Raw genomic sequence first — 24,688 nt, forward strand, 5'->3', positions numbered from 1 at the left:
CCAAGATTCCCTTTTGCTTATCTTCTTTTGCCTTGGGACATCAATGCCTGTGTCCCCAAGGGGTCTGAAGAAATAAAATCCAAGCAGCACTGAAGCCCTGTTTTGAGTGAGAAGCTAAGAAAAATGGATGAGAATTGACTGGTTTTCAGCATTGACTCCTTATCTGTTGAACTCCAAATGCTAGGACTGGCGGATTGTATTTTTAGAAGTGCCTCATCCAAAGGTTGTTTCTCCAGGGAGAATGTTGATGAGGATGAAACCCTAGACTGAGGAGTAGCTTGGAGCGGACAGGTGTTTGGTGTCTAAGTTTCTTACTCCTTACTCTTCCTTGAGCTTCTGGACTGAGGGCCTGGATATGACCTTAGAACCAAGCCCTGTTCTCCAAAGGAGCCAGTACTCCCTGCGGAAGATGAGATCACAGGGCAAGTTTCAGACACCATTAGGAGAGTTTCGAAGAGACAGTCTAAAATTTAAAAGTCAACAAACTGAACATACTAAAAGAGATAAGGGAAGATGTTAATAATATGGAGCAAGAATATAAAATAATACAACAAAATCAAGTAGAATGATTTAGGTATAATAGTTGTACAGAATGCAACTATATAGGATAAAGAAGTGAAATGGGTGCAGCTGAAGAGTGAATTAAAAAAACTAGGAGGTCAGATTATGGCACTTTATAGAAGGAAACAGGAAGATAAACAAATTGAAAATATTTTTAAAAGTAGGAAAATAAAGTTAAGATATGTGGAATTAAAAGTGCCCAAATTCCTATAATAGCAATTTGAGAGAGAAAAGTAAAAAAGGGGGAAGAGAAAATCTTTAAAGAAATAACAGAAATAAAATAATCAGAATTAAAGAAGAAAGACTTTAGCTTTCAACAGATGATAGAATACTAAATAGGAGAGATAAGCAAAACTGACAAAAGAGGCATGATGAAATTTAAGGAAATTCAAGGCAAAAAACTCTAAAATCGCCCAGAAACAACAAGAATCACATTGACATCTTACTTTTGGGGAGCAACATTGGTTATAAGCATAAATAGGGTAATACTATAAATATATTCAAAGACCAAGAAGTTTAAACTTGGAATTCTGTATCCATCCAAATTAGCCACCTGGGTGGCTCAGTGGGTTAAGCTGCTGCCTTCGGCTCAGGGATCGAGTCCCTCATCAGGCTCTCTGCCCAGTGGGGAGGCTGCTTCTCTCTCTCTCTCTGCCTGCCTCTCTGCCTAATTGTGATCTTTCTCTGTCAAATAAATAAATAAAATCTTAAAAAAATTTTTTTCAAATATACAAGACCTCAGAAGGATTGACACGTAAAATAGGAAAACCAAATCTAGAGCTGCTACCAGAGCTATGCGCAGTTAGAGTCTTTAAATACCTTTTGCTGGTGTCAAAACAAAACTAAAAAATCGCAAAACCAAAGAATCAAAATGCATAGAGAAGGGAGAGAGAACATTGATCCACTGAGAGGGTGTTAAATGGAAGATGTAGACATCAGATTTTTTTTTCAATTTTTAATGTATTATTAGCCTCAGGGGTACAGGGGTACAGGTCTGTAAATTTCCAGGTTTACACACTTCACAGCACTCACCATAGCACATGTCCTCCCCAATGCCCATAACCCCACCACCTTCTCCCTAGCCCCCTCCCACCAGTCACCCACAGTTTGTTTTGTGACAGTAAGAGTCTCTTATGGTTTGTCTCCCTCCCGATCCCATCTTGTTTCATTTATTCTTTTCCTACCCCCCAAACCCCCCAGATTGCATCTCCACTTCCTCATATCAGGAAGATCATATAATAGTTGTCTTTCTCTGATTGACTTATTTCACAAAGCATAATACCTTCTAGTTCCATCCATGTCATCACAAATAGCAAGATTTCATTTCTTTTTTTTTTTTTTTAAGATTTTATTTATTTATCTGACAGAGGTCACAAGTAGGCAGAGAAGCAGGCAGAGAGAGAGAGGAGGAAGCAGGCTCCCTGCTGAGCAGAGAGCCTGATGCGGGGCTCCATCTCAGGACCCTGTGATCATGACCTGAGCCGAAGGCAGAGGCTTTAACCCAGTGAGCCACCCAGGCACCCCAGATTTCATTTCTTTTGATGGCTGCATAGTATTCCTGTGTGTGTGTGTGTGTGTGTGTGTGTGTGTGTATACATATACATACACCACATCTTCTTTATCCATTCATCTGTTGATGGACATCTAGGTTCTTGCCATAGTTTGGCTATTGTGGACATTGCTGCTATAAACATTTGGGTGCACGTGTCCCTTCGGATCACTACATTTGTATCTTTAGGGTAAATACCCAGTAGTGCAATTGCTGGGTCATAAGGTAGCTCTATTTTCAACTTTTTGAGGAGCCTCCATGCTGTTTTCAAGTGGTTGCACCAGCTTGCATTCCCACCAACAGTGTAGGAGGGTCTCTCTTTCTCCGCATCCTCACCGGCATCTAGACATCAGATTTTTAAAGTGGGAAAGAATTAAAAAACAAAGAATGGGGCAAATTGAGGTAGTAGACATAAATGACAGAAACAAGTCCAAATATAAAAATAATTACAAATAAATGAGTTAGAAAGACCTGTTAAAAGACATTGTCAGGTTGAATCTTTAGTAGAATGTAACTAGGTACTATTTACAAGAAACACATCTGAAGCATAAGGACAGAGAAATATTGAAAAAAAAAAGAAGAAGAAGAAGAATGGAAAAGGACATACCAGGCAAACAGTAACCTATGTCACTGAATTAAAGCCTGTCTAACTGGATAAGTATCAGATAATACTTTAACACAACTTAACACAACAAATCATCACTAGAGATAAAGAAGATCACTTTATTATGATAAAAACTCAACTGAACCAGATTATATAATAATTTTAAACATGTATGCAATGAATAAAATAACCTGAAAAACATAGTATTTCAGAAGTTGACAAAATTACATGGAGAAATTGGCAAATTCTTCATTGTGGGAGACTTTAATGCACTTTTCTCAATTACAGATAATGTAAAGCTAATGAAAACAAAAACAAAGGTACAGAGATTTTTAACAACACAGTCAACAAGCATATCCTATTGAATACATATACAATTCTGTGCCCAACAATTAGAGAACATATAGTTTTCTTAAGCGCATGTGGAGCATTTATCAAAATTGATCTTACACAAGTCCATGAAGCAAGCAAGCAAGCTTCAGTAAATTCCTCACAGAACATATTCTCTAACAATATGCAGTCATGTCAGAAGTCAATAGCAGTGAGAGTAAATATCTGCTTGTGTTTGGAAATCACATCACATGCTTCTAGAGAAGTCCCGGGTTAAATAATAAACACTAACGAGGAAAAAAATGAAATCCTTAGAACTGAATGACAATGAAAATACAACATGTCAAAACTTGTAGGATGCTGTAAAGTGTGTTTTGGCGATGTTTGTAGCCCAAAACATTTATATTAGAAAAGAAAGAAGGCTAAAAATTAATAAACTACTGATCCAACTTAAAATTGCAGGGAAAAAGTCCGGCAGAATATACCCAAATAAAGTAATGGGGAAAAAAACTAAGTAAAAATAAACTAGAAAGCAAAGGTAGAGGAGAAAAGATAACAAGACCAACATTTGAGTCTTCCGAAAGACCGAGAAATAGAGAAAACTTTGGAAAAAGTAATCAAGAAAGAAAAAGAAAAGACAACAGGAAGAGATTATATATGAAAAAGAGAATTCAATCACAGGTAAAGCACAGAAAAAGTATTATGATTTAAAAGATAAATTTAAAAGCCAAGGAAATCCTACCAACAACTGTATACCAATAAATCTGAAACCTTGGCCAAATGGACAAAATTTCTTGTTCCAGAAAAATTTTACAGCTTCATAAAACTGTCTCAAGAATAAACAGAAAACTTGAATGGTCCTATAATTATTAAAGAAGTGAAGTAGTAGTTTAAAATCTTCCATAAGGAAGATGATGAAGATTAAGAGTACACTTACCATGATGAGCTCCGGGTAATGTATGGAAATGTTGAATCCCTGTATTGTACACCTGACACTAATATAGCATAACACTGTATGTTAACTCCACTGGAATAAAATTCAAAACTATGTGTGTGTGTATATACACACATATATATACACATATATACACACACACACACACACATGCACATATATATGTATATATATGTTAAATAATAATAAAATCTTCCCTAAGGAAAACACCAGGCTCAAAATTCAATGATTTTACAGATAAGTCCTATAAGACTTTCATCTCAAATTTGTAACTCACCTCCCAACCCCAACAAGAGGGAACTTTACTTATTCAAAAAGTCTAACATAACTGTATACTATAGTATAACAAAACTAGACCAATAGAAGCAAAACCTGTGAAAAGGGAAAATGACCCATTTTACTTATTAATGTTGATATAAAACCTTAAACAAAATATTAGCAAATTGGATCTGTGTATATAAAAAGGTAATACATCATGACCAAGTTGGATTTTTGTTCAGTACACAATGATGGAAAAACGTCTATAAATATAAATTTTCACATTAACATATTAAAAGAGAAAAAGCACGTGATCATTTCAAAGGAAACAATAAGACTCAACAAACGTTCACAATTTAAAAGGGAAACTTCTCTAACCTGATATAAAAGATTATAGCAAGTATTCTAAATAGGAAATATGAGAACTTCCTTTAAAGTAAAGCAGTAGTCAAAGGAAGTCAGCTTTCAATATTTTTTTTCCAAGATTGTGGTTTTTAGTTAACTTGAGACAAGGAAAAGATGTTAAAGACATGAGAATTGGAAAGCAGAAATAAAACACATTATTTATCATAATATACAAATTATTAGACACATTATTTGAAATAATAGGAAAGCTGAGTAAGATAGCTGGATTTATTATTGATATATAGTTAACCCTTGAACAGCATGGAGGTTAGGGGTGCTGACCCCCTGTGCAGTTGACTCTCCAGAAATTTAACTACTAATACCAGACTGTTGACTAAAGCCTTGCTGATGACATGAATAGTCAATTAACAAATATTTTTATGTTATATGTACTATGTGCTATATTTTTGTAATAAAGTGAGAGAAAAGAAAATGTTATTGAGAAAATCATAAGAGAAAATACATTTATAGTAACCTACTGTATTTACTGAAAAAAATCTGCATATGAGTGGACCTGCACAGTTCAAACCCATATTGTTCCCGGGTCAGCATATATCAGTATAGAAGTGTATCAAATCAACACATGTACACCTTAAACTTACACCATGTTGTTACATGTCAATTATATTTCAACAGAGCTGGGAAGAAAAAATGGTATACAAGGTTCAATTACATTTCTATTCACAAGCAACCAACAATAGAAAATGTAATAAAAATGAAGACTTGTAAAGCAGTATCTAAGAATATTGGATATCCAGAAATAAATCTAACATAAGATTCCTAAGACCTCTTTGGCTAACGTTATGAAATTTTATTGGAAGACATTGAAAAAGACTTAAAAATGAGTAAATTGTGGTATGGTCTAACAATGGAATACTGTATAGCAGTGAAAGTGATTAAACTGCATGTAGTAATATCTCTGAGGCTATTGAGATGTATCTTTAAATCATCATAGTTTTGTTAAATTATAATCTACTCACTCTAAAATATACCTATTTTAAGTATATAGCCTGATGAATCTTTATATATGTATGTATTTGTATAACTACCAGCCAGAACAAAATATGGAACATTTCCATCCCCAACCAGAAAGTTCCATTGTTCCATTTTCCAGAGTGATTGAACCATTCACCAGTGATGTGTGAATTCTAGTTTTGCTCCCCATCTTCTTCAATGCTTGCACTGTCAATATTTTTAATTTCGATACTCTGGTAGGTATGTAATAGCATCTCATTGTGACTTTAATCTGCATTCCCTGAATGACAGATGAAGCTGGTCATCTTTATTTATGCTTATTGGACTTCTGGATATCTTCTTTTGTGAAATGGCTGTTCAGGTCTTCCCCGTGCCCCTCCATTTTTCTATTTGGTTTTATGTCTTTTACTTATTGATTTGTAGGAGTTCATTATTTTAGATAAATGAGCGTCCTGTGGCACACAAATAAATATATATACAGTAACAAGAACTGGAAGAAGCTGACTTAAGAAAAAGAACATGGAAAGGATTACTGCAAATCCTTGCTCAAGGAGATGACTTTTGAAAAAGAATAGATCATTGGGAATTGAGGGTCTTGAAATGGATTCTCTGCAGACTCCATCCTTGCCCATGCATCCTTTCAAAAGCCTTCATGTACAATCAGGTGTACGCAGTTTGAAGAATGTTCATTTGGGATATATTGAGTTTGTTTTTATTTTTCCAGCTTTATTGAGATATAAGTGATGTATAACACTGCATAAATTTCAGGTGTACAACATAATGGTTTGACATATGTATGTGTTGTGAAATGATTACCACAATTGGTTTAGTTAAAACATCTATCATCTTACATGGTTATAATTTTTTTCTTTTGTTGGGAACTTTTAAGATCTGTCTTAGCAACTTTTGAATATACAATATAGTACTGAAGGCTCCACAACACCTCTAGCTAGAAATTCTTGGCAAGCAGTTAGAAATACACTTCTGGAACGAGGTAAGTGACTACACTTCTCAGGCTGCTTCCCCCTGAATAATAGGAATATCAACACTAACCTTGTATACTCGTGTAGTTGCTACACTTCTCAAAGAAAATCACTGAAATGACTTTTAGGAAAAATTTTGAAGTGGCATGCAGTGGCTTACTTCAGTGATCATTATTATCTTGATATGCTGCTGCCTAGCACTCACTGAGGCCCCTTAGGATCAGTTTGGTGGTTTTACTGGGTGCTTTTAGTTCATGTGGGTATCTGCAACTTACATTGTTTCTTTTCCTACTGTAAGGTACATTAATTACTAGTCATATAAAGGTAATAGCTGAGATTACGCGTGGTAAGTGATTTTAATGGTAAACAAAAAAGGAAGAATAACTTTTCTTCCTCCATTCCCTCATTCCCTCTTACTAAAGATAGCCTTTGTTAAGTTTCTACACATTCTTTCAAAAAAAAATTCTACGCATTTTGATGTATATACCTTACACAATAGGGTTCATGTTATGCAAGCTATTCTTTTCTACCTAATATATCTTGGAAAGGTTTTTTTATTTTTTAAAAAGCAGCATTGGGGCACCTGGGTGGCTCAGTGGGTTAAGCCGCTGCCTTCGGCTCAGGTCATGGTCCCAGGGTCCTGGGATCAAGTCCCATATCTGGCTCTCTGCTCAGCAGGGAGCCTGCTTCCCTCTCTCTCGCTCGCTGCCTGCCTCTCTGTCTACTTGTGATCTCTGTCTGTCAAATAAATAAAATCTTTAAAAAAAAAAAAAGCAGCATTGGATCCCAAATTATGGATATACTATTATTTTCTAAGTACTCCTCTATGAATATGGAACATTTAAATCGTTTCAGATTGTTTCTATTACAGTAGTGCAACCAATGTTCTTATAAATATACATTTTCATGCTGTGTTATCAGACAAATTCCTAACAGTGGACTTACTGGTCAGAGAGGGTGTGTATTATATATTTTGATAGGTTATTGCTAATTTACCTTCCCACAGAAAGCAAGCAAATGAGAAAACCTGCTTGCCCACACCCTCACCAACACAGAGTATTACCAAATTTAAATAAATGTCCATCTGTTAAGTGAAGATTGGCATCTCATTGTTTTGATTTGGGTTTTGTTAATTTTGTGAAGTTTGACATACATTTATTTATTTATTTATTTTACAAGGTGATATTCCATTTTCCTATTGAAAAAATTTTATTCCTAGGTATCAACTATACCCAAGTTAAAAAAACCACGAACTTGTTCTTTGGAACATTATAAAATAAAGAGTTCTGGCTATTTACAAAAAGTAGAAATGATGGCCAGAAGCTAAAGATCTAGAATGTCCAGGTGTCAGCTCTATTCAAGTAAGAAAAAAACAAAAAACAAGAAAACAAACAAACAAAAAACCCACAAGCTTATTCTTAGGAACGTTATAAAATAGAGTTCTGGCTATTTACAAAAAGTAGAAATGATGGCCGGAAGCTAAAGACCTAGGATGATTCCTTTTAGCTTTGTCATTTAAAAAAAACCCAATTTTATTTATTTATTTGACAAAAGAGAGAGAGCAAGAGAGAGAGAGCACAAGCCGTGGGGAAAGGCAGAGGGTGGGGGAGAAGCAGTCTCTCCACTGAGCAGGGAGCCCAGAGGGGACTCATTTCCAGGACTCCGGGATCATGACCTGACAGACACTTAACCAGCTGAACCACCCAGCGTCCCTAGCTTTGCCAACTTTATGTTTCATACTACTCACATCAGCTCATAAATATAATTCATTCATACTCGTTAAATACTTATTGTTTATAAAATTATGATAGTCACAGTCCTTGACAGGCAAAGTATGTTAGATAGGGACATATGTTTAGGTCTCCAATTTTGGTCTCCACCTAATACTAAGGTATTAAGTCAAATCTTCGTTTTTTGCCAGTGCTTCTCCATGAGTGTTCATTTTTCCATTTTTCAAAATAAAACAGTCTCAAATCTCTGTTAGTTAACCAAGTAGAAATTTAGTAACCAGAAGGTTGGTGTTCTACTTCTGAAAGCCTCAGATTATTGACCTGTTACTGTTGCCATCTTGCCATTTACTTCTTCACAGTTGATGAGTTCAGTATCTGACCCCTTATTACAGCCAATAAAGGGAATTCATAGGTTAGTGTCCTGATAGTGAAATGACATACACTTTACAGTGTCTGCCCTAAGAATTATGCCCATTTTTGTTTGGAATTTCTGTTGAACCTAGAAGGATCATGACACATAGCCCTGGCCTACTTATTCATTGGTCAGTCCAAGTGTTCGATACAATTCCTCCTCCAGCTGCTAGCAAGCAAGAAGTGGGTAGTCTAGTAATTATTGACTAGACTTTAGATGCCAGGGAAAGTCTGGAATTGAGGTCACCATTTGTGCTGTTTGATATCCCACATGAATGTAGGACAGAAAGAGTTAAAGATTTCCAAGTAGTTGGGTGTTTCTGGGGGCATAATGTCCTATTCTGAATGCTTTCTCTTCTTTACTGTCTCTTTGGAGTGAGAAATAGGGTCATTTCTTTGAGTACAAAGGCACTCTAACTATGGGCATATAGAGGATCAAGCTCTTATGTGTATTACGAGCATTTAAAAGATTGCTAGAGATGCAGATTCAAGATAATATGGGGAATCCTTGCCTTTGTATAGTAGCACAGGACCATAAAAATAACAATGCTGTTTGAAACAGCAACAGGATCTTAATAATCATTGGGGGAAATTACAATTGTTCCATCCCTTTAAAATTTTTTGTTAAATAGAAAAAACTAACTGTTGGTTATAATACTTAGAAAATGAAAGAAAAGAAAAACTGATTTTTCTTAGTGCATTGTAATTTTAAACATTAGAAATATTAAGAACTAAAGTGTCTTTTTTTTTAATAAAAACTTAACAAAATTAGTTTAAACAGTGCTTACCTTCTTCTCCTTGTCCTATAACTTATACAGAGAGGAGCATCTTTTTTTAAACTTTAGTGAGTTCTAATACTATTCTCCAAGTTTGGCTACCTTCCAACATTTTATCCTTTGTGCTTTCAATGTCATGAATTATCTCTGAAAATTTTTAAAATATCACCTTCTTTGAGGGCATCACTTTCTCCAGGGTGCCTCTCTCCTTTCTGCACACCACTCTTCCTCTCATTTATGTTCATGAGTTTGCCTGCAACAACTTCCTTTGGTTGCATATCTAGGTTCTCAAACAGAGGCAGCAGCAGAGTTTCCAAGGTCAGCTACTTCTTCTGTTACTCCCTTGACCTTTGATTCAGATTTCACTTCCAGCACGACCACTTTCATTTATTTGCTGCACTTTCATGTTAGCTGACAGATTCTGGGGAGGCAAGGAGGCAACACAACTGCATACTTTGCTGCCTGTGTGTGAAGTGAGTAGCAGATGCCAGGTGGCCTGTCACCAACTGACTGTGAAAGAAGTGACATGATTCGTCACTGATCACATTGCACATCTGTAATTTATATGGTGACTGTGGCTTGAAGAGCTGGCAGTGAAGTTTGAACTTTATATAATTATTGTTAGTATACTGCAGTGACTGAAATTCGCACTGTGTTGTTGGGGGACTGAGATTATTTAACTAATACATGATGGTTGAAATTCATGCATATCAGGACTGTGCAAAGCAAGGACCACCTAAACAAATGGGCTATCACAGGGTACTAATGGGATAGCATTTCTGTAGTAGTTATAATTTTGTTGGGTACGTGGGTTGTACAGTGGGTTCATTCTTTTTATGGGCTTTTTGGAAGTGACTTACCGAATAGAATGTTTAATTTGCTATTTATGCCAGGATGAGCTAAATTATGCTATGGTAACAAATGACCCCCAAATCTCAGTGGTCTTGATGCCTCCCTTTGCAGGTTAGCTAGGATGAGGGGAGGAGGCTTTATTTTACTTTGTCTTCACTCAGGGACCCAGGCTGAGGGAAGCTCCATCTCTATGTTCCTATAGTTACTAAGGTAGGAATAGGGAACATGATAAATTGCATGTTGTCTCCTACGGTTTCCACCCCAAATTATATATACTATTTCCAATAACATTTCACTGGCCAAAACAAGTCACGTAGTCATATCCTAAAAGACATGGAGAAGCAGAATTCTACAACATGCCTAGCAGAAAGGAATGTGAGGTGAGTATCATTAGTGACTAGTACGGTATCCAAAGAGTTACCTTATAGAAGGTTTATCGGGGAAAGGCAACGGAGGACTGAAAATAAAGGCATAGACAATATCAGATTGTCTGTCTGCTAGTGAAAGAATCAAGTGGAGGCAGAGTTTTGTGTACTTGCATTCCAGGAGCCTAGATATTGTGAGTACATGAAAATTAGGGTCAAAGGTCAGGATGAAACCAGAAAGTTGTAATAGAGTCCAGATGGATCCTAGGGATCAAGCAGGACTATTGGCAGAGCCCTAGAGGTTAGAACTCTCAGAAGGAAGATCAAAGACTCTACCATTCTAGACAATTCCAACTCTTTAATGGTCTGAGACTCCATCTATACTTCCTCTGAGTTTAAGTTGACAACATTTTTTAAAGTTCCGGGATGCTTGACAGAGTTGACTCTCAAATTGAGCCTTGGAGGAAATGTAGGCTATGGGCTAGCAGAAGGCATAGTGAGGGTGTTCTGGGAGTGAACGGGTCAAGGATGCTATGGGTTGAATGTAACCAAAAGTCGGATGCTATGAAAGTGGTAATATAGAATTTCTTATAACAAGATGAAATAGAAAAACCATGAGGAATTAATTGCATAATGATTCTCAGTTATTACCATTCTATACTTAGTGCATGTCTATGTCTTTAACCACAAATATATTAAAGTCTACAGACCCTCGATTGTGTACTCACATGTCTGCCCTTAAAGTGCTCTGTTTCATAGTGTTCTGGGTCACTGATGCTTAATGCTTCAATCCACCCACATACCAGATTAACATAACACTTAATAGCTGTGCCCACAGCCCACACCTGAACTTCCCATTTTAATCTAAATGCGATCCAAACGTGTCTAAATTTTCTCTACTATAGTATTCTGAGTGAGGAGCAGAAATATTTAAAGCCTACCAACTCTAGCAGGAGCCATTTGAGACTGTGTTCATGTATATCTTGGCATTAAGTGGAATATTATATTTGAGAAAAATACTATTAATATAAAACAGTCAATTTTGGTATGGTGTGGTCACAATGAAGATTAAAGCGGTGTGCTGAATTAGTTATAATCATGACCACTTTATATTTAAATCTTCCAGTCCACTAAAAAGCTTTCAAATCAAACACCTATGTTCTTGGACACAGTGTTTAAGTACTTAATGAGTTTAGCTTTCCTACCTGGAGATTTTGATATTCTTTAAGTTTGCCCTTAGTGTTGGGCCCACTAGACGGGGGGCAACATTTTTCATTCTTTCTGCTTCCCTGTTGGTTTTCTAAGAATTGGATTCCAGGGAATTTCCATGTCTAGTGTCCTTTGCACGAGCATGTTACATTGTTCCTTCAAACCTGAATATTTCCCCCAACCCTAACTTGTTGCATGTGATCTCAATCAAGAGGCATGAGCTGTGTCAGCAAGGGAATGCTCCAAAGGGCAGCAGAAGTTTCACTATTTATTCAGCATTATAGTTTGTATAATGTATTACTAGAAGATGTAAAAATTTTTTCAGTTTTCTAAACTGTTTCTAATGCCAAAAATTCATTGTTAATGTTAGGGCAATACGCTTTCTTCAGCAAGACCAACCAATGTGTTAGAAATGATGAAGGAGTGGAAAAATAACCCAGAAAGTGATGAGGAAGACACGACAGATCAAAAGGACAACTGGTCCGTTCAAGAAAAGCTGAAAGGTTACCAACGCCGCAGCCCCAGAGGAAACGCCCAGGATATCAGTAGCACCTCAGATGAAGAGGAGGAGAAACAGGTAGGAGGAACCAAGAAAACAAGTAGGAAGAAGAATTGTTCCATTTCTCCAAACTTTAAAATACTCTCACAACACTGGAGCAGTTTTTGCAATGCTGTCTTTTGTTGTTGTTGTTAGTTTGTGAGGAAGGACTTACAGAACAAAGCAAAGTTCTCTCTTCCCTTCAGACTATCATGATTTAGCACAGTAGCCCATGTGTTTATTTTAAGGTCTGTGATTATATAGGGCAGGGGTCTGCAGACTTTTTCCATAAAGGAACAGAGGAGATATTTTAGCCTTGTGGCTAAACTTCTTTCAGCCCTGTGTCACAACTTCTCAACTCGGATGTCATAGGATGAAAATAGGCATAGACAGCAAATGAATGAGCATGGCCACGTGCCAATAAAACTTTATTTACAAAAACAGATGGTGTGTGATATTTGGCCCATGGGTCAAAATTAATAATATTTGTGCTTTACCAGGCTCTACAATTTGGAATGGATTTATGTATTACCTAGAAAAAGATTTATTACATTATGCAGTTATTTGTTTCCAATTTTATGACAACTAAAACTGTTCACATGAGTTTATCATTTTGCCTTATTAGATCCAAATAGAGCTTTATTCTTTCTGGTGAATAAAATTTAGTAATACTTTATAAATTTATTTTTATGTATAAAATATTTTATGTATATAAACATGTATATAAATATTTATGTATAAAGTATTAGTAATATTTTTATTAATTCCAGATAGTATTCTACTAACTAGATATGCCAACAATTTACCCAAATCCTTTTTTCTTTTGTTTCTGTGTTTATGGCAAACGCTTCTGTGACCTTGTTCTCTTTCTTATCTTGAAATCTAGTGAATGTATTTGAGTTCTTTTTTAATAATTGAGTGTCCCTCTGGTGGGGACTATCTTTACCTCACGGCAGCCCCGACCCCGTGAGGAGCTGTTACTTTCTGGCATTCTGAGGTGTAGCGTGGGCAGAGTTCCGCTCAGGCCTCAGAAGGCTGGTTCTGAGCTGCTCCCAGGAGGGTGCATCGCTGGCCTGTCCCTCCCATGCTAACAAGGCCATCAGAAACCTGCAGAAAGAGACTTGGTAGAGTGATCTACTGGTTGGTTTCTACTCACCGGTTGAGAACTTCTTCATCTACTCAATCGCAAATGTCTAGATAATAAGTTTAACATTTAATGACTCTGATATTTTGAAATAATCATATCTTTACCATAGTATAAACATGAGTATGTTGCATTCCCTTCATCTTCTCTGGTCTGTTAACAACTACTGAAATGCTTGGCAGCCGTGTGTATTTTATATTGTTGAAAATAATACCCTAAAAACTCATGTTCGCATTCCTTATTAAATACTGTTTGAAGATTTTTCTATTAGCAGACTTGGCATTTTATGCATATATATTCAGATGCGCACACTCACGCGCACACACACACACCTTCTTACACATATGCACATGCACCGTATACATATATGCAGTTGATGCTTGAATAACATGGTGCGGTTGGGGCACTGACCCCCATACAGTTGAAAATTTTCATATAACTTTTGACACCCCCCCAAACTTAACTACTAATAGCCTACCGTTGACTGAAACCTTTCCAGTAACATTAGTAGCTGATTAACACATATTTTGTATGTGTGTTATGTACAGTATTCCTACAACAAAGAAAAAAGAAAATAGAAAAAAGAAAATGTTATTAAGAAAACCGTAAGGAAAAGACATTTATAGTACTGTGCTGTGCTTAGCCAAAAAGATCCATGTATGACTGGACCCACACAGTTCAAACCCCTGTTGTTCAAGGGTCAAGTGTACATATACTCACACTCAGATGTGTGTATTATACATATATACACATGTGCATTTACATATACATATGTATAGACAAACACAAATACTTACACATACACCACATACGACCATATTGTCTTGGATTTTATCTGTTTGTTACTGAATCTGACATAAAATACCTTTGTGAACCAAATATTTGGTTGGTTGTCTTCCATCACCTTCTCCATGGCTCTGTCACACACCTCCCCTCCCTTCCCAGTGCTTGCAAGTCACAGAGTGATGTGAATTGCTATGCTATTCTCAGCTACTACTTCCAACTAAGGAACAGAAGCATTGGAATTTGAGGTGCTTATGGGTGCTAGAACTATAACCAGTGGTATAAATTTTATACCAGGTAGGTTGAAATTTTAAGAACATTGATTTCTACTCACCAGCAGGAAGAATTTTTCTACAGTCAGAGCTCACTTGCAATAAAATGGGCTGGACCATGGATAGTGAACCCCATCTACTAGTTCGTGCAAGTGTCCATGCAGACTCTAGAAAGCTACTTGTCATAACTGCTATAGCAGGAATTCCTGCAAGATGGGTAGGAGTTTGTCCTGGATGTCCTCTAAGGAACTTTCCCACACTTGGGCTTTGGCTGTGATGTCTTGGAAGAAATACATTACCTTGTGTGGTAGTTTTTCTAAAAAGTGTTACCCCTTAAAAGAAAGACTTCTTATATATTTAACATATTAAGTTCTTTCACGGGTTTTTATAAGTATGTTACTTTGTTAATTATATTGAAGCTGAGCTTGTGCTAAGAAATTACTTCTTTTCTTTCAAATCTTCATTAACAATAGTAAATATGGAGTATAAAGTTCTTAAGTGATAAATGAAAATAGAGCTTGCCATTTACCCTTGAGTCCACGCAGGATTCATATTGTAATGAATATTCTTAAGAGTGAAATTTAAATTTTATTAAAATTATTCTTTGAATATTAAAATATTTCCCATGAGGAAAATTTTGTTTGTAAAAATTAAATTATATGAATGATTTAATGTGATAATATAAATTATTTATACCTACTAAATTAAGGAAATTCTTTTTCCATTAAAATTTTTTAAATTTGGCCTTAAGTGGAAATCTACCAGCAATTCCTGTTTTCCATTGTATCATTGTTCTCTCTTCTGAAGAATCTCATAAACCCATTTAGAGCTCTGATTTTTTTTTTTTTTTAAAGCCAGGATAATCATGCTTTTTAGCTAAGTGGCAGAGCTCTTGGAAGACTAGCAGAGAAAGTGAGGATTTGTTATAAATCAAACACTTGAACTGCACATTTTCCTCTGTCACACCTTTTCTTAATTCCAAATGCTGTGGTCATGATGGAAAAATAGAGTCTACCTCTCCTCATTGTTCATGCTTGGACTAAGATATCACACTACACTCTTCCAGACTTGTCTTCCAATAGTTGGCATTTGGCTATGTGCTTTTTTATTTTTTCTTTTTATTATGAAATTTTAGCCTAATTTAGGTGTGTTCTTTAAGGATAGAATCTTTAAGGATAGAAATGTTCTCTTGTGTATATCTTGTGTCTTATAGGCTGAGTACATCTAAGTAGTGTTTTATTTCCTTAGTAACCCTCTAAATTCCCCACAGTGGGTTCTTAATCTGTTCTATCAAGTAGACCCAAGACTTCAACTCCTAAAACAGCATTTACTTATCTTCAAATGAGATGCTTGGCAGACCATTGCTTATTTCAAGAACATGCCTTTTAACATTATGTCCTTAGTTATTTCTTATAAGTAGTACAATACCTTCATTATTTATTAAGCTCAGAAAACAACTGAGAAATAAATGTCTGGTAATTAAAATGCACTTCCACATAACCATGGAGAGAAGGACTAAAAATTCCAGATGTATATTTACATTATGGAATTCTTGCTTGATAAAGGAGATACTTTATCATTGTTAAATTATTTATCAAATACAGTCTTGAATGTACTTATTTAGTGAAAATGGAAAATTTTCTGATCGTTTCCTTTTGTGATCATTTTTCTCCACTGAAAACATGGCCTTTACAGTGTCACAGGAAATGGTACATGAAGCACATACTTTCATATAGAAAGTAGAAATTCAAGGTTGCTTAGAAACTTTGAAAAGTTATTTTGATCAATGAAATGTATTCATGTAGCAGTTCTTCAAAGACAAGAAACGTTTGAATTTAAATAACATTGAAATTAAACAGTTGAACTGTGGTATGTTGATACATTTCTATGAGAAAGAGTTAGGTTTTCTTGGTATTTTCGTTGAGTAGGATAAAAATTTTCTTCTCCTGACAAATTAAACCTTAGCTTTCTGAGCCCATGTGAATCATGTGTAAATTTGGTGGTGCTTCCACAACTTTGGCATACTTTTGTAGTCCAATATTGAAACCTTGCAATCTGGCATGCACTTAAAATATAATGGTTAAAAGCACACGCTCCAGATCCAGGCTGCATGTATTCAAATCCTGGCTTCACTGCTTATAAACTTTATGACCTTGTACAAACCTCTTGGCCTCCTGTTCCTCATCTGTAAAATGGGAATAATTATGGTATCAACCAGGGATTAAGTGAAATAATGCATGTGACACTCTTGACATGGTAAGCACTTTGTAATGTTAGCCTTTATTGCTTCTATTATTATATTACTAACAAACTTGCATAGAATATTACAAAAATTGCACGTTTTTTCCCCTGCCAGATTCAAGACTCCTTTGGGTATATCTCCTTTTGGGTATGAACAAACCAAGAAATATCATTTTCAAAGGTGATGAGGTAATGCTTTCAACCTCATTTGCCCTCTGACTTTTTTGAGGTCCCTAGCATACTGTGATAGATAAGATAATTTTTCCCAATTATTTAACCCCTCTCTGTAAGTGATTGTACATTCACAACCTTTGCCATGTGACATCGCAGTTCTCTCTACTAGAGTAAACAAAGGGCATTTTCTGATCCCACTAATGTTGGTTTTAACTAGATGACTTACTTTGGCTGATAGAATGTTAAAAGGTAAGATATGAGTAGCATTCATGTGATTTAGTTTGCTCTCTTGTATTTCTGCTACCTGCTTTGAGAAGAATATGCCTGTGGGGAGCCACAGTTCCTGAAATTATGAAGATTTGAACTGAACTCTGGTCTAGCCAACCCCTACAGCTACTGAGCCTTTTATAGTCATTTGTTATGTAGTTGTACAGAAAGGAATTAACATAGCAGACCTAAGCTGGTCACCTTGGAAAGGCCTGCTTACAAGGTTGGCCCTTGAGTGGCTTCTGAGAACTTGAATTTGGTTGCTATCATTTTCTGATTAAGAATGGCCCATTCTTCCAAAACTGCGCAGACAATACGGTTTATGCTGCAACCTGCTTTTCTTCTGGGGGTTCAGGATTTTGGTAGGTGCTGGGCAGAGACTGCCAACAAGACCAGCTCCCAATAAAAACCCAGGGTTCCATCTCTTAAGACCTTCTGTGGTTGGCAACATTTGACATGTGTGGTCATAGCTCATTGCTGGGGTAATTAAGTACATTCCATGTGACTCTTGAGAAAGGACCCTTGGAAGCTTGAGCCTGGTTTCTGCTGGACTTCACCTTAAGTGCCTTTTACCTTTGCTAACTGCCAGTCTGTAATAAATTGTAGCAGTGAGTACAATTATGTGCTGAGTCCTTTGAATCCTCCTAGTGAATCATGAACCTGGGGGTGACTTGGGAGACCTCCCAAGCACTGTAAGGTAACTGCAGCAATAGATGACTAATACAGGTACAAATAATTGGATTAACATGAATCCTGACATGTTATTTTTGACCCATGCTTTTTATAATGCCATTTGCTAGTTTGGATTCATAGGATTTTGTCCCTACTATTCCCACTAGAACCTTCTGTGTAGGCTTAGTTTGCACCACAAGCTTAGCCAGGCTTCCACAGCTGAAGGGAAGTATTAGTGAATCCTTTCAAATCATTTTCCTCCTCTCCCAAGCCTGGCTTTTGCTCAGCTCCCCTTAGGGACTATAGCTGTTAGGCTATGCTATGTATCTTTTCCCTATGGAGAACCAACCCATTGGGTTGGGTTATAACAAATATTGCTTTTATTCCACCGATATTAATTTGGGTCTATTCATCTCTTATCCTGCATTTAGGCTATAACTGTCACATGTATTATGTATTATAGCTATATAATTACAAACCCCACAAAACAATGTTTTAATTTTTGCTTTAAATAGCCATATATATTTCCAAGAAATTAAGAGGACATTTTGTCTGTTATGTATACCAAGGTATTTACCATTTCTGATGTTCTTTTTTCTTTTCTGAAATCCAGTTTTCCATCTGGTATCATTTCTCTTCAGTTTGATTCAGTCTCCATTTCTCTGTTAAATCTACCTGGTGAATATTTAATTTTAGGTATTCTAAAATTTCCATTTGATCCTGTTTTATTATTTCTAGTTCTCTTCAGAGATTTCTTGTATTCCTAAAAGAATATTTTCCTTTATATTACTGGTAATAGTTATGATGACTGCTAATTGTTTGCTAATTGTTTGCTAATTCCAACATTTGGGTCACCTCAGGATCTGTCTCTATTAATTATTATTTCTGTTGAGTAGTTTGGGATTGTATCTCAGACACTGGAAATGTTATGTTGTGCTGACTCTGGATTTGACTGTGTTCCTCCAAAGAGCATTGATGTTTCTGTTTTGTCAGGGAAGTAGCTGGTTGGGTACAAATTGCAAATTGTCTCTTAGTCAGCAGTTCAAATCTTAGGTCAGTTCATTTCTCTTTCGCTGGGCAGAATTTAGGGTGCACCTTCTCTGGCTATCTCCTTTAAGGGATTCCCTCATTACTTTCTCGTGTCTGTGGTTGCTCTGAATTCAGTCCTCTAATTCTTTAAACTAGAGAGAGAAGATTGTAAGTGTCCAAGGTTTGGAGAGTGGTGCTGAGGAACACATTGCCATTGAAGAAGCAACATTTGATATATAACAGAAATAATGGAAGCCAGAAGACAATGGAGTTACATTGTTAAAGTGCTAAGTAGAAAATGAAACAAAACTAAAAAATCCTGCCAACTTGGAATTCTATATCTCGTGATAATTTTCTTCAAAAATAAAGATAGAATAAAAAATATTTTCAAGTATGTAAAAGATGAGAGACTATGTTACCAGCATGTCTTAATTATAAGAAATACTAAAAGAAAATTCTCCAGGTTAAAAAAAAAAGTGATCCCAAATGGAAATCCTGACTACGGGAAGGTATGAAGGGCAACAGCAAGGGTAAATATGTGAATAAATGTAAAATAATATTGACTTCTTGAAATAATAGCAATAATAATGAATCTAAGCTTTCATCTCAAAAAGCTAAGAAGAGAATAGCAAGTTAAAGCACCCTTCACACAAGAGGATATTGTAAATGATTTAGTCCCAATAAATTAGAATATTTATACAAAATGGTCAGATTTATTTAAAAAAACATCAAAGCAGATATATAAAAATACAAAATCTGAATAATTTTATATTTACTTCAAAAATTGAATCTCTAATTTAAAAACTTCCAGTAAAGAAAATTTCAGTCTCAAATTTCTTCACTGGCTAATTCCTTTAAGTATTTGCAGATGAAAAAGCTTGTTACACAAACTCCTGAGACTATTTCCCAACTCATCTATAAAGGAAGTATAACTTTAACACCAAAATATGACAGGGATATTATAAGAAAAGAAAATTGTTAGCCAATATCTCTCATAAATAGATATAAAAATAGATATAGATTTTGTCAAATAGATATAGATTTATAGATATCTCTCATAAATAGATATAAAAATCCCAAACTCAGTATTAGCAAACTGAATCCAGAAATATACAAAAAGAGACAGCACATTCTTGATCAAGTATACAGGTATACACATATTCCAGGGATGTCTATTTGGATTAACATACAAAAATCAACCAATATAATTCACCCCATTAATAAGTAAAGGAGAAAAACCATATGGAAAAAAAAATTTGATGAAATTCAACACTCAAACATGAGTAGTAAACTAGGAACATATGGTAACTTCTTTTAAATATTAAGGGATTTTTTTATTTTAAAAATCTCTAAAGCTAATATCATTCTTCTTTTTTAAAGATTTATTCATTTATCTGAGGGAGAGAGAGGGAAAGAGAAAGTGGGGGTGGGGACAGAGAGAATTTTCAAGCAGACTCCCTGCTGAGTGAGGAGACTGATGTGGGGCTCAGTCTCATGACCCATGATATCATGACCTGAGCCAACATCAAGATTCAGATACTCAATCAACTGAACCACACAGACACCCCAAAACTATTTTCATTCCTAATGGTGACATATTGAACACTTTCCTACTGAAGGTAGGTGAAAGGCAAAGATGCCCCTTTGTATTTCTCTTTAATATTGTACTAGAGATCTTAGCCTAGGCAATAAGACTCACAAAAGAAAATTATATAGCTGGAAAAGAAGAATAAAGCTATCTCTATTTGCAGATGACATGACTGTGCACAAAAAAAATCCCCTGGAATCTACAAAATGTGAACTAAACAGTTTTCAGTGCGTAAGATCTATATACAAAAATAAAATATATTTTCATATACTAGCAATGAATAATTAGAAAACAGAATGTTAAAATACCATTTAAGACACACAAAATGTGGGGCACCTGGGTGGCTCAGCAGGTTAGGCCTCTGCCTTTGGCTCAGGTCATGATCTCAGGGTCCTGAGATCGAGCCCCGCATCGGGCTCTCTGTTCAGCAAGAGCTTGCTTCCCCCTCTCTCTCTGCCTGCCTCTCTGCCTACTTGTGTGATCTCTCTCTGTTAAATAAATAAGTAAAATCGTTAAAAAAAAATAAAACATCACAAAATGTAAAATTCTTAGTCTTAACTCTTACAAAATATATGTAAAATGTTTATGTCAAATCTGACAACACATTGAAATTGAAGAAGACTGAAATATTTTGAAAGAAATACCATATTTATGGACTGGAAGCTTTGATACTGCTAAGAGGTCAGTTCTCCCCAAACTGACTTATAACTTTAAAGCAATCCCAATTGAGATCGAGAGCTTTGCTTTTCTGTTAGAAATTGACAAGATGCTTCTAAAATTTGTTTGGAAATACATAAGATCTAGAATACCCAAAAATCACTCAAGAGAACAAAGTTGGAGAACTTACATGGTGTGATTTCAGCACTTACAATATAGCTACGGTAATTAATACAACGTGGTATTGTATTGAGGAAACAAAATACAATCTAGAATTGGCCCCCACTTGGGCAGTCAGTTGATTTTTTTTTTAAGATTTTATTTATTTATTTGACAGAGAGACATCACAAGTAGGCAGAGTGAGAGGGGAGAAGCAGGATCCCTGCTGAGCAGAGAGCCCGATGTGGGGCTCGATCCCAGGACTCTGGGATCATGACCTGAGCAGAAGGCAGAGGCTTTAACCCACTGAGCCACCCAGGCTCCCCAGTCAGTTGATTTTTGACAGAGATTTCAAAGCCATTCAAAAGGGAGAAAGATAGGGTTTTTTCCCTAATTAATAGTGCTGAACTAATAAGATATCTATATGCAGAAAAAGGAACTTTGATCCTCCGAGCTTACACTGTATACAAAAATTAGTTTGAAATGGTAGTAGACCTAAATCTAAAAGCTAAACTGTAATGCTCATAGGAGAAAACTTAGGAGAATATCTTCCAACCAGTGAGTAGTCGAAGATTTCTTAGAACACCAGGCAACATGCTAAAAAGTTCTTCAAAGTACATGCATTTTCTTATCTAAGGCATTTTAAGAAACAGAATAGGCAAGCCACAGACAGGGGAGAAAAAAATTTCAATAGACCTAACAAAGGACTTGTTTAGAAAATATTGAGACAGTTCTTACAACTCAATAATAATAAGGCAACTCCACTTTTAAAATATGCATAAGATTTGAACAGACATTTCAGATAGACATTTTTCAACATATGAAAAAATATGCAACATCAGTAGTTATCAGGAAAATGCAAATGATAATAGGAAAAGCTACAATGATATATCACTATATCCTTTCTAGAATGGCCAAAATTTAAAAAGACAAGTTCATATTTTAGCAAATATTAGAGCAAGTGGAATTTTCCTGTATTGCCTGTGGATTGCAAAATGGTACAGATTCTTTGGAATATAGTTGGGCAGTTACTTATAAAGTTAAACATTTACTTACCATTTATCCAGAAATACCAAATTTGAGTTCAAAAAAGGATTTGTAGAATATATTGATAACAGCTTTATATATAAAGAGCCCCAAACCGGAAAGAGCCCAAATATCCATTAATAGAAGAATGGATAAACAAATTGTGGTATATCCATTTAATGGAATACTACTTGATAGTAAAAAGAAATAAACTACAATTGGTGATTCACTGATTGGTGAATCTCAAGACATATGTGGTAATACCATGAGACTCTATAATTATCTCAATAAAAATTTCCTTTTTTAGAATATTAATATAAATTTCAATTTAATATGTTAAGCAAAGAAAGTCAGACACAAGAGTACACACTGTATGTTTTGTTTATACAAAGTTTTAGAGAAGTAATTATGTTGACAAATATCAGAACACTGGTAGCCTCAGGATGGGAGGGAGTTGAGTGGGATGTGACCCCCGGGAAATTTGTGGGGAGTTGTTCTATTTCTTGATTGGGGTGTTGGTTATATAGGTCTGTTTATCAAAACTCATCAAACTATACACTTGAGATTTGTATAATCTACTATATGTAAACTGTACTTTAACTAAAAAAGAAAAGAGAAATTTATATCTCTCTAATTTGCAAGTTAGATTTTATTTTCATTAACTCCCTACAAGGCCCAGCTATTTATGTAGGTAGACTTATAAAAGAAATCTATATATTTGGAAGTTTATTACTCTTTGTCCCTTTGGTTTTTTCTTTTCCTTCCTTCTCCTTTCTGCAAACCACAGGAATGTGAGAGAAAGTGGGTGACCATTGTGAGCAGAACTGGAGCTGAAAACTTGTATCAGAATGTTCTGTCACTTGGACCTTGTGCAGGCCTATAATTTGAATGTGTGACTCTAGAAATGGTTGCTATGGTGATAAACCACTTTACTTAAATAGCATGTATTTTACTCAAAATTCAGAGAAATGGTAACAGTTTCTAGTAATCATGTACTGGTATTAACTTGCAGGGATATGCCTAGAGCTTACAGGTTTTGCATCCATTATCACCAGATGAGTTCATCAGGTTAAAGTTATGCCAGTGAATAATGAAATACGTATATTTAGCCCAATTTTCTTGTTACATATCTCCCCTTGCACACATGGAGCCCCTTTCCAAGATTAATAATATGAGCTGGAGAAATCAGGCCAAGGGTGCTGAATTACTAAGAGATGGAACTGGAGGGAACTTGTAAGGTCATCTTTTCCATCATCCCGCCTCTAAGAGGACTGAATATTCTTCAACTGTCCCAAGTGGTAAGAGTCTGTCAAGGATGAAGAACAATTGAGATGCTGCTTGCGCCAGCCCCTGGTGTAACCATCCTGATTGCAGCGCTCAGAGACACCGTCTAGCTCCACAGAGCTGAGCTCTGTCCCCTCTGCATTCTACTGTGATTACGTATGTCCTCTATTCTTTGTATTTCTAGACTGAAGAGCTTTCTTGTAAAGAAACCTCCATCCATTAATCATATTAGTAACCTGTCTGTAAACCTTCTCTGGTTCCTTTATCTCTGTTCAAGCTGATTGCAGTGTTTCAGATATGAATTCTTTATGATTTTATATAAGGATAGAAGGATTTTTTCTTTGTTTCTAAGGTGCTTTCTGTTGATAGACAGGTTTTCTTGATCACTGTGCAACAATATGTTACACCAGCATCTAAAGAGAACGATCTATAGTGATTTGTAGATCCTTTCTTAGACTGATAATGATGGCCAACAATCTCATAATGATCATTTGGACTCTTTTCCCCCAGAACTGAATATTGAAATTCCCCTCTCATCTTCCTCCCCCTTTGTGCAATCTTACGGGAGATCCTCACCTTCTATTTGCCTTTTATGACCTGGAAGATCTTAGTAATTCTTATAGCCTTGGCAATTTCACTTTTCATTTCTCTGTCATGTTACTTAGAAAACTGTAAAATTGCATCAGTGACTGCATAGATCCCCGAGGATTCCCCTCAAGTAGGAGAGTGGAGAAAGAGAAACCTAAAATTTAGATAACCTGTAACCTCCGAAGGAAATCCCTGAAACATTAAGATTTGTTTACATTCCTAGAGAAAAGCCTGGAAGCTGGAATGTGCCTTGGCCATTTGCATTCAAGGAGAAGAGAGGCTTGGCTTTTTTTTTTTTTTTTT

The 24,688-nt window shown here is 35.8% G+C and overlaps 1 protein-coding gene across 2 annotated transcripts in view; it reads left to right on the forward strand.

The window, feature by feature from the left end:
- STK33 (serine/threonine kinase 33) overlaps nt 1-24,688 on the forward strand; it is a 150,351-nt gene that overhangs the window by 120,896 nt on the left and 4,767 nt on the right. For both annotated transcript variants that reach the window (XM_059389000.1, XM_059389008.1), the window contains one exon: nt 12,334-12,540. In XM_059389000.1, coding sequence (XP_059244983.1) covers nt 12,334-12,540 — 207 coding nt within the window. The remainder of the gene's footprint in view (nt 1-12,333; nt 12,541-24,688) is intronic.

Source organism: Mustela nigripes, chromosome 1, assembly GCF_022355385.1.
Source record: "Mustela nigripes isolate SB6536 chromosome 1, MUSNIG.SB6536, whole genome shotgun sequence".
Classification (NCBI taxonomy): domain Eukaryota; kingdom Metazoa; phylum Chordata; class Mammalia; order Carnivora; family Mustelidae; genus Mustela; species Mustela nigripes.